Raw genomic sequence first — 12,256 nt, 5'->3', positions numbered from 1 at the left:
AGATGAAGAAGATTATTTTTTAAATATTGACTATTAAAATTATTAATTTTACTTTATTTATTAATATAAGTTATTAATTTGTCTGCACTGGTCTGTGTCAGTCCTAAGTATCCTTCATATTTTTGAAATTATTGTTTTCTAATAATTAGTCTATTACCTTTACTTTTTTTTATTTTTAAGAAGATACTGTATTTTTGAAACCAGTTTACTAAGAAATATGCAGACTTTCCATTGTACTGTGTGCATGCTGCGTTTTTTTTCAAGATCATATTACGTACTGTGATTATACACCAAATCAAGTGTCAAAGGATAACATGCCACATTCAAAGCGCCTTAACCAATAACAGTTATTATATTTTAATTTAATCCGTCGTACCTGTTATCTAGACAAACCTCTTTGAGATTATGCAAAATGTTGATACAGGTTATAACGATATAATATATATCGTTAATATAATAAATGTTATTCAAACTATATAGCAAAGGTGTTATTAATATATGTGTTAGTAAATGTCATTGTTTTTGGAAAATAACAGAACGTTCATGTATCTAAAAAAACACATGAGCGGATAAAAACATTTCGTTAGCAATAAACAATTTTGGTTAGCGTTGCATAAAATTATTTTGAATATTTTCAGATTTGTAAGCTTTATGTAAACTGTATTAGTTAATTACTATTTTATAATTGAAGTTGCGTGTATCGATTCATAAACTTTTATATTTTTGACGAACCTTGGAGCTTTAATCATATAATTACACTTCAAACCGAGTGTTATACCGACGGTACGACCGCGTTACCCCTTAAGTTTTCTAGAATTTTTCATTCACACCATATCAATTATTAAAAAATAATATGCCACATTCAAAGCGCCTCATCCAATCACAATAATTATATTTTAATTTAATCCATTGATTTATCTAGACAATCTTCTTTAAGATTATGCAAAATGTTGTTACAGGCTATAACAATAGAAAAAATATTTACACATTGTACTTAAACAAAGCTACAATAATAAAATCGGGTGAAAATATAGTAACCAAGTTTGAAAACTTGCACTAAAGGAAAACAATACACTTTAAATTTGCCAGATAGATGAAGTTTAATATGAATCAATGAAATTTATGTTTTTTGTTTAGTAATAGTTTACACAATTTAATTTTCTACATTTATATTTATTTACATCTTTATTTTTAATGGTATATTTCTGCAAAATTGGATTGTTGTCATGGGATTCTTTCTATTAAAAAAACAAAAATTTTTATTAATTCATAGCTTAAATAGAATAAGTTTGTATAACGTTACCTATGTTACAAAAAAACAATGTAAACTAATTGTGTTTTGTATTTACAAAAAACCTCTAAGGAATGATATTTTATAGTATAAAACTAAATATATATATATATATATATATAAGTATATGTAACAATCTATATAACGGTTAGGTTAGTTTACCTGATAAATGTTTAGTACAATGGTGACAAGGATTCGTGGTGACACGCGTCGTTGCTGGCAACTGGTGTAATATACAATATCGAGCTTTCTCAAATTCTAAACACGATACAAAAACGTTATTATATTAAATTAATATTATATATGAAAATGAATAACAAAATATAATATTTTAATATATAATGACAATAATAATAATATAATTAAAACGGTAATATTAGAGGACAAGTTTCATTACAGCGGACAGCGAGGTAACGTTTCAACGACGTTATCAAGACGTGGTCGAGGAATTCCCTTAACTTAACCGAAACGTAAATAAGAGATGCTCCGAAACGCAATCGTCTTTATAGGGCTAACACAACTGCGTTTTCGAATTTCAATCATAACACACGCATGGATTGTGTAAATTAAATCGAAGTTGCATAACTATGTTAACCTTTATGCCTCGGTCCATAACTTATTGCTGGTAATATCACACTAAACCAGTTCAAAGTAAAGGTCTGTCATAATTTTGAAACAAAGTTCTGTTAAGAGCTGTTAATTTTTTGTCAAGTTCGTTGTGTTTTAAAAAAATATAATACAGCATGATTAAATTGTTTCAAAAAAAATCGAACATTCCAAAACAAATGAACAAGAGTTTTAGGACGTCCAAGAAAAATTAGCTGTTATCGTCAATATTTTTGGTACCATAGTTTAATTGCACAAACAAAATTCAATGAAACAAATATATATATTTTTTGTAAAAACATACCATCTTTTAATAAAATCTCACTGCCTAAAAAACAAAAAAATATTTCGTATTTATTAGAGAAATTTCAAAAGTGAATCATCAAATTAATAACGATTACTTTTTTGATTTTAAAAAAAAATTCTCTTTTAAAATTAAGTAATGACTCTACCTATAAAACATGTACAAAGTCTATTTGATAGTTTTGTCGGAGGAAGCTCTAAAAAACAAAAAAACATTTTTTTACAATAAAACGTTTTATTTAACAATAAAACGTTTTTAATAGTGATTTAGTAAAAAAATTATAGCTTTAAAGATAACATTTTTTATACGATTATGAAACTGTTAAGAGGGATACTATACTAGTTCCAGTAGATAAATATTAACACATCTCATGTGTCATGTATTGCTGGTGGTTTGAACTTATAGTGTTAGAAAAAGGGTTCGACGAAAACCACGGAATTAAAAGAAGGACAATGATTGAAAAAGAAATAACTTAACTGTATAAAGAAAATTAAGAATTACATTTACATAATTACATCTTTAAAACATAAGTAACTATTACCTTTGGAAGAGCTCGGAGCGTCAGTGGTTTCTGTTGTCTTAGGCATTCCACATCCCAAGGATTCGCGAAATCCGCAAGCTTTTAAGCAAATAAAGTAATAGGTATTTTAAAATATAACGAAGATTATAAACCAAATTAATTAGTGCTCAATTTTAAATGAACACAAAATGATAAAATTCTAATAGAAGTCGCACAACTATGCTAACCTTTATGCCTAGGTACATAATTTGTTGAAAGTAACTTAACACTAAACTAGTTTAAAATAAATGTGGGTCACATTTTCGAAACAGGGTTTATTAAAAGCTGTTAATTAATTGTCAAGTTCGAAATACTGCACAATGTACATGAACATAAAATATGTGTTTTATAGTAATATCATTTAAATTAAAGTATATAAAAAATGGGTACGACGTTATCAAGACGCGGTCAAGGAATTTCCTTGGAAGAAAATTATAAATTCCATTATATAAAAAAGGGACGTATGCTAATTCGACTAACGCAATCGTCTATACAGCGCAAACGGAAACTGTGTTTTTGAATTTCAATCAAGTTCAAAATATAGTGAACCGAATTGAATACTAAACGAAGCTATTTTATGTTTTAAGACTATACAAGTGAATCACCAAATTAATAACGTTTAATTTTTTTATTTAAAATAATTATTTTTAAAACATAGTTAACTATTACCTTTGGAAGAGCTCGAAACTTCGGTTGTTTCTGTTGTCTTAGGCGTTCCACATCCAAAGATTTCGACCAATCCGCTAGCTTTTAAGCAAATAAAGTATTAGGTATTTTAAAATATAACGAAGATTACCAAATTAATTAGTGCTCATTTTTAAATGATGAAATCTAATCGAAATAGCACAACTATGCTAACCTTTATGCCTAGGTATATAACTTGATGAAAATAATATCACACTAAATTAGTTTAAAGTAAAAGTGGGTCACATTTTCGAAACAGGGTTTATTAAAAGCTGTTAATTGATTGTCAAGTTTGAAATATTGCACAATGTACATGAACATAAAATATGTGTTTTATTATAATATAATAAATTACAATATATTTTACAACATGATTAATTTGTTTCAAAGATATTCGATTATAGAACTATTAATAATCGAACATTTCAAAATAAATGAACAACAGATTTAAGATGTCCAAGATAAATTAGCTTTCTTCGTCATTATTGTTGGTACCATAGTTCAATTGTGCAAACAAAATTAAATGAAACAAAGTAATAAGTGACGAACAACATACCATTTCTTACTAAACTCCATCCTAACAAACAAAATTACATTTTTTATATATTTGAGAATTTTTAATAATAAAACATTTTTAATAGTGAATATGTAAGAAACTAATAGCTTTAAATATAAATTGTTTTACACGATTTTAAAAGTGTTAAGAGGGATACTATAATTATTCCAGTAAATAAATATTAACACATCTCATGTACGAGTATTACTGGTGGTTTGAACTTATAGTGTTAGGAAAAGGGTTCACACTAGGTAACTCTACAGTCTATACTGTGACCGAAGATTCTACACGTGTATTGTGTAGTACACATGTAGGACAAGGTTCGTGTAGTTCGAATTGACGTTTAGAAGTTCGTGTAAATAATACACTTGTAGGACCCTAGATTCCACTAACTTGACCCAATGGCTATAATACTATATCTTAGTCACAACCATTAATTAAAGAGTAGTATTACGTAAATAAGAGGTCTTATTAAAACTTACAGTTTTAAGAATACTTGTAGTTGTACTTATAATTACACGAACTTCTACACGTCAATTCGAACCACACAAGTTACATGTGTAATCGGTAGCTCTAGTCTATACTATACCTGAATGCTTTTTATCGCCAGCTATAATACAACAAATTATACATATAAGTTAATGTTTGCTAACTTTAAATTGTCATAATAGTATTTAAAACAATACAAATTAAACGAGTTTAAATAGGAATTATGTTTTATACGATTTTTTAGTACTTTAGTGCAGCTTTTACATAAAAAAATTAAACCCCTATTGAAATTTATAGACTTATCTGGTCTAGTATAACTTTTATCTCTATAATGTTTCAAAACATTTTTAAATATTACTTTTTAAATATCTAAAAGTATATTATATGCTTTTTAAAATTTCCATATTTCAATTTTTTTTTAGAAAATATATTTTTAACAATAGATATAGAAAAATATGTGGAATTCCAATTAACTAATATTATTATGAAATAGTTTATAAGATATGTATGACAAACCATTTTTCGTTCGACTGTCTCTGAGAAAAATTTTTAATTTTTATGGATTGCTTTTGTATTTACACATTATAGCACTCGAAGAAAGATAAAGACTGATTTCTATTATATTACACTATACAGGGTGTACCTATTTGGACATATACCAGTCTATTATCTAAACCAACATGTAATGCAAATTAAATTAATGTTTTGCTAACTTTATGTGATTGTAAAAAACCTTTAATTATCTGTTGTATGATACTGTTTTCACAATGTAGAATAACATATGTTCTTCTAATGAATTAAATTTATTTTCAAATACATCTTGAAATATATGTGACAAGCAATTTGATAATTATTAATATTTCTCGTCTAAACTTTAGGTAAACGATTTGTACTTTATTGCGACAATAATTGTAGTCAGGGCTAATACTGGATGATCGTTTAGAAGTATAAACAATTTCAAACTATAGTATGCATATATTTAAAGATATATTTGAAAATAAGTTAATTATTTAGATATACACATTCTACTCTACATTGTATAAAAAAACGTATAATTACCCGGTTTCCTTTGTAACTCCGCCATTTCTTTTAGTGTGAGTATTTTTGGGAGATCATCTTTTCATTATAAAATAAATAAATCATTATTTTTACCAAATATTTTGCAAACATATGAAAATTATACAGATAATTCATTATGGATAAGACCCTTTTTTCTAAAATAATTCTAATTTTTAGTTTGTCATTTTAAAAACTTGTACAATTACTAAAATTAGAAGGAAATGTGTCAAAAAGTATAGAAATATATAACATACATTATTTAACAAATATTTATCAAACTATATAACAACAGTACTATTAAAGTATGACGCAAATGGCAATGTTATTTGGGAAATAATAGAACGGTTATATCTCTAAAAAAACACGTGAGCGGATAAAATATTTGAATAGCAATAAACAATTTTGGTTAGCGTTGCATGAAACCATTTTCCAATATTTCAAATATTCCTGATATTTTTCGAAAACAATAGGTAGAATATATTTAATATATTATTATTATTTCTAGTTTGACTGTGTTATTAAAAATTTGGTCCTACTAAAAGTATAAAATTATAAACTCAATTGGCTGACTTAACTCGGATAAAAATCAATTATTTTACAAAAGAAACTAATTTTTAACATTTTTTTTTTGTTCAAAATACTATAAAAAATGATTAAAAAAAAGATTAAAGAAAAAAACTAAAAATATGATCATTTTATTATATAAAAAGGTTCAAAATAAACGAACAAAAATTGATTTACTGATTCCTTTCGTCGGAACAGACACATAAAGTGAGTATCAAAAAATTTCGGGGAGGTGTGCTCCATAAGTTAATTCGTATTTGGTATTTTGGCCCTTGTAATAGTATAATACCACGTGAAATTACCCGGCTTCTTTTGTGACTCCATCGAATTGTTTTCACCTAACCAACAAAAAAAATGTACTGTTTACTAGCAAAAAAATGACTTCATTTTTTATAGCAGTATAATAGTTGATTAGATTTCCTTTTTTACACGTATTAATATTTTGCTGGCTGTAGCTTTTCATTATAAAATAAATAAATCATTTTTTTAATCAAATATTTTGTTTACTTTTGGTACCGTGTAAATACTCCAAAAACCAACCAAAGAATGTAATCTGTAATGGTACTGTTATCTACTTTTAGGTGTATATTAATTATTACTACACGGTCATATTATACAATGGATGTACAAGTTAAATAGAAAACTTGTATACAATTGCATGTAAAGTGTATAGAATTATATCATTTATAAACATACTTGGATATGGTCGACCCTGTGTGACTAAACAAAAAAAATAAAATAAGGTTTCCATATAAACTCATACTCGTTTACATAATTTTGAAATAAAAATAATTTCTCCATGGCGGTAACTCCTTTCAACATAATTTGTCATTTAATTAGAATTTATAAGCCATAAAATTATAGTTATTATAGTATTGAACCTAAGAATGTATTGTAAACAAAAAATACAAATAAGAATTACCCATTATAATGAAAACTATTATAAAAATAGTAGATTTCTGCATAATGTTTTAATTAACTTTTGTTATTCTGAAACACACTTCTACGATAGACGATGAAAACTACAATACACAATATAAAAATGTACAGAAAAAAATATAAATGAACATAATATATATTATTTAGTTAGTTTATTCATACAATATAACAGGAACAGTTATATTAAAGTATGACGCAAAAGGCAATGTTTTTTGTAAAAAAACAAAACGATACACCTGTAAGAAAAAACCTGTAAGAAGGAGTAAACATTACGTTAGTAATAAACAATTTCGGTAAAAAATAAAATGCCTAATATTTAAAATATTCCAAAGAAATATATAAATATCGCAAGTATTTACCATAATTGTTTTATAAATTTGCTTGCATCTAATGTCAAACTGTCATTTGAGAGTAACTAAGAACTGTAGGTAGAATAAAACTGAGAAGAAATCGTGATACAAGGATACTTAAATCATTCACATTAATCTCGACAAAACCAGCAACAAAAATATTAACCTAACAATTACCCAATTTTATATTACATAAACAAAATAAATATTCTATTTAAATCACCCTGATTCCCATATTTTGTTTAATATAAGTAATTATTTTATACAATTTTACCAATTTGAATCATATTCAGCTAAAATACAGTATTTTCAATTAGACCCATACAACTACCTACAATGAGTCACTTTTTCAAATTTTAATATACAAAAGACGAATATACAAAAACAAAACAATGTACGCTTTATACAATATTTAATACAAATTATATTTCAATATTCTTTTCTACATTTTCTTACTTTAATATTATGCAATAAAACAATTTAACAATTATTTTTCACACATATTTTTATTTTAATAATAGTATTTGATACAACAAGAGAGATTTATTTTTATTGTAAAAACTTCTCAATATTTATCAAAACTTTTCAACTCATATTAGACATAATATATATCAGACACATTTATATAACATACATTACAGCTTAAACCATAATATTTACAAATTAGCCTTTGTACATTATTGCAGTATTATTTCCTGTGTATTACTATAAATCATCAGTATTTTATGTCAAGCCGCAAACCATAATCTCTTTCATATTGGACCAAGTAAGAATTGGACCCACCTTTTTTCAACCTCATAATATACAATCTGGAGTCCCCCAAGGCTCGGTTCTAGTCCTACCTTGTTAACATTCACTGCTACGACATACCAATCCCTCCAAACTCCCAGCTGGCGAGGTTTGCGGATGACACAACAGTAATAACCCAAAGCAACTTCCTAGAATCTTCAATCCAAAATTTTCAAACAGCTCTAAATACAGCGACCAACTGGTTCAAAACGTGGAAACTAAACCTGAATCCAACAAAAAGCGCAGCAAAAATATTTTCCCTTAAACGATACAAAGATCCCCAACCCATTCACATTGATAATCAACCAATACAATGGAACAATAAAGATGACTCTGTCAAGTAGCTTGAGTGTTTTTAGACGAAAAACTGACATGGAAAATTCATATAAACAAAAAACTTACCCAAGGCTAAGCAAGAATGAACACACTTGACCCCTTAGTTAACTTTTTATCAACCCTCCAAATGAAATCGTCCATCTTACTGTACACATCAATAATACTACCAAAATCAACGAAATTCAAATCCTTCAAAATAAATTTTTGATAATATGTCTAAAAGCCCCATGGTTTATGAGGAATAGACAAATACACAACGATACAGTAATCCTTCCTATACAAGACTGGAAAAAAATCCAATTGAAAAACTTTCACGCAAATCTCAATACATCCGATGGCGCACGTTTCTACAACCTGGGATACAAAACGAAAAATCAGCGTTTAAAACCACGTCTACCGCAAGATCTTCTTCTATCAGATTCAAGTGAAGATGAAGATCAACTTTAAATTACTACTAAAATAACCTATTAACTAATATCAACATGAAAACATCATTATCACAATATCATAAACTAATTGTAATTAGTAACTTAATTTGTAATATGTAATTAGAGCGTAAGAAAACTTGTAATAGCATGTAATATGCTGAAACCTTTTAATTTTAATAAATAAAATAAATTTTAAAAAACCAGTACAGTGGGGTCGGGGCATAGTGGGGACGGAGCATAGTTGGGTCGGGGCATAGTGGTGACGGGGAGGTCACAGGTTTACAGGAATTTTTAAATCTGAAAGTGATAAAATCACTTTTGAAAAAACGCTTCGGTGCAAATCGGTAGTTAGTATTTTCAAGCCAGTACAGTCCAAACCAAGCACAGTATAAACTAGCAAAGTTAGAAAGTTTTAAATGAAGGTTCTGTATTTACAAATGAGCATCAAAGCGTTAATTTGATAGTGATTTTATCCGAGAGGACTAGTACAGTAGAGTATTGGCATAATGTAATCAAAGCAATGAGGAAACGGAGAGGTCACAGGTCTACAAGAATTATTATAAATAAAAGTGATAAAATTTAATAAAATCGCTTTCAAATAAACGCTTTGATGCTCATTTGTAAATACAGAACCCTCATTTAAAACTGGTTTTTTTTTTTTTTGCAAAAACTTAGTGGACCAAATAACACATATACAATGTCTTGTTATATTTTGTTGGAATGGTCGACGATTCATGTTTCAATCGTTTGTACTCCATAGTTTAAATTATAATCGCTTATTCTCAATAAAATTAATATTTATGTATTATATACTTCCATTAAAGCAATCTCACACAAACTATTTATACTTCACAGATTATATTATTTCAAAGCTATATTATACTTCTATTTTACTAGATTGACAATGTACAAAATAAAATGCAACTAAAAAAACCTTTTCATAGATACTTAAAATGCAAAGGGTGGGATAGTGAAACGAGTTTTACCATTTAAATACATTAGAAAATCGCCGTTTTACTGCCTCATCCTGTATATTAATTTCTTGTTATTTTCTAAAGAAAAATCGATTTTCTTACATTTAAATTAAAATAAATCGTACACTGGTACTGTGATGGAGAAAACAATAAATTTTACCTACATATATTACTTATTAGTTAAATATTACTAACGTGTATAGCCACTAGCGGTCGGCTGTTGCCTGTTATTTAACAATAACCTTTTATGGAGATTTTAAAAATTTTGTTTTTTTAATAATAGCATAGGAGCAGTATCATGATGTTCACGAGATTTGATCTAGTCATAAAATTAAATATTATCATTTATGACATAATTATTATTAAAATTTATCCTAATAGTAATAGTACATAGTAATAAAATAATGAAATATTTTATACAAAATTAGAGCTACAAGTTGATAAACTAAAAAATTAAAATTAGCACGAAGCAGATTATCTAATATTAGACAATTCAAACAATCAAGCGTGAATCTCTTTAAATGAATAACAGTATAACAATATACAAAACATTAGTTTTCCTTTAAAAAAATTGTGTAAGAAAAAATACATTTTGAGGCGGTATACTGCATAAAAACCAACACTTAATTTAAATCCAAAAAACAACAGTCCTCTTCATTATTTGCAGGTAGTTGTACCTTATATACTCATAGTTGACCTTCGGTAAGGTTATATAACGCAGGCTATAAAATAACGAGATAACGACAGTGGTTTTGTCGTATCAGAATCATTAAGTGTCTTAATAAGTACACGGATAGGTTTTTTTCCCAATAAATCGAGTTTCTACTATAATCAATTACACGATTTAGTCGCCTGTGATATCATGTAATAAACACAATATTATGATACCGATCATTGGACCCTAACCTAATCTAACACGGATAGACGTTACCAACTGATGATTTTTAGTGTCTGTTCGTTTCTCACATCTGGTACACCGGTTTTTTAGTTAAAAAAAAAAAAAAATTGAATTTGTGTAAACTAAGTAAAAAGTGGTACTTGAGCACAAAACCTAATAGTATCATTCTGCATAGATATACATAAAATTGTTTTAATGATTTGATCAATTTTTTTTAAAGATTTTAGGTGTTTTTGTTAAAATATACTAAATCTGCGAAAACACAGTTTCCCGGCAATTAAAAAAAAACTGTAGTGCCGAATTTTTTTTCCCGTTTAATATGTTATGGTTACATATGAGTTCCAACTACTGGCAAATTTCCCCCCCCCCCCCCCCAAAGTACAAACATGACAAATTTTGTGATTTATAGAGTTGCTATTCGAAGGAATTGGTCAAGTATTAAAAAAGTTACAGTGTATACAGCGAAAAAAAAAGCCCACATCAGAGTAAAACCAATACCTTCTCACTTTGCATCGAAGCTAAAATCATCAGTATTTTATGTCGAGCCGCGAAGACGTAGAAAAAAAAATTTGGGTAGCAATTTGTAATATATAGATATCAAATGCATTTATCATAATTATTTTATTCAACTGAATGCATAGAATAATACATTATAATGATAAATACTATTGTAACATCACATTTTTTTTTTTTTATATAGCCTTTATTAATAAAAAGTATTTGGCTCAACTTCACATTTTTATTAAATAAAACTAAAAGCATATTTACTGAGCAAGCTACAAATTCCTTTCCTATTCTACTTACGTCCAATTCACTACGCAATCTATATTTACTCATCAAGAATGTTCCAAATATTTCTACAGAGTGCAGACATTTTCGAAAAGTTTCCGGAACGTCCTTGAACGTTCTTAAAGTAATTTTTACCCTTAACTCTTTAATAGAATTACGCTTACTCTTCGAGAATGATACAGTTTTTGTCAAGAAAAATCCAGAAAGTTATGGAACGTTCCTAAAGTAGTTTTTACGCCTAACACATGATTGGGATGTACAGTATTCGTGTAATTCTAGAAATATAATATTCCATCTCAGATCACAAACAAATTGTTGTAATATTATTAACAAAATATAAAAAATTATTTTTTTAAAAATTCTACTCACTTCCAATTACTATTAATTAATTATTATATATTTTTACCAGAGTTACGCCTCCTAACGCAGCTAGTATATACATTATATATTTACTGGTTTACTGGTTTTTCGTATGACATTACATTATACTTACAATTAGTAGAGTGATTTCACAATTAGAGTTACACATTTATTAAGTTTGACACGTTAAACGTATGTATATATATAACTAAAATGTAATAATAAAACAAAACAAAAACATCACCGCATTATATAAAACCGTTGACCAGACTACTACTGCG

General features: G+C 27.3%; 1 protein-coding gene across 1 annotated transcript in view; it reads right to left on the bottom strand.

Moving 5' to 3' along the window:
- Positions 1 to 901: 901 nt before the first annotated feature.
- LOC126845507 (uncharacterized) overlaps positions 902 to 12,256 on the bottom strand; it is a 43,726-nt gene continuing 32,371 nt past the window's right edge. Inside the window, exons 6-9 of the mRNA XM_050584161.1 lie at positions 3,430 to 3,507; positions 2,743 to 2,820; positions 1,454 to 1,549; positions 902 to 960 (exon numbers count right to left, since the gene is read on the bottom strand). Coding sequence (XP_050440118.1) covers positions 902 to 960; positions 1,454 to 1,549; positions 2,743 to 2,820; positions 3,430 to 3,507 — 311 coding nt within the window. The remainder of the gene's footprint in view (positions 961 to 1,453; positions 1,550 to 2,742; positions 2,821 to 3,429; positions 3,508 to 12,256) is intronic.

Source organism: Adelges cooleyi, unplaced genomic scaffold, assembly GCF_023614345.1.
Source record: "Adelges cooleyi isolate 19-005CV unplaced genomic scaffold, UGA_ACOO_1.1 ACOO_flye_CR_arks_rails_tigmint_CR_PRNA_795, whole genome shotgun sequence".
NCBI lineage: Eukaryota > Metazoa > Arthropoda > Insecta > Hemiptera > Adelgidae > Adelges > Adelges cooleyi.
This window is presented reverse-complemented; position numbering and strand designations above follow the sequence as displayed.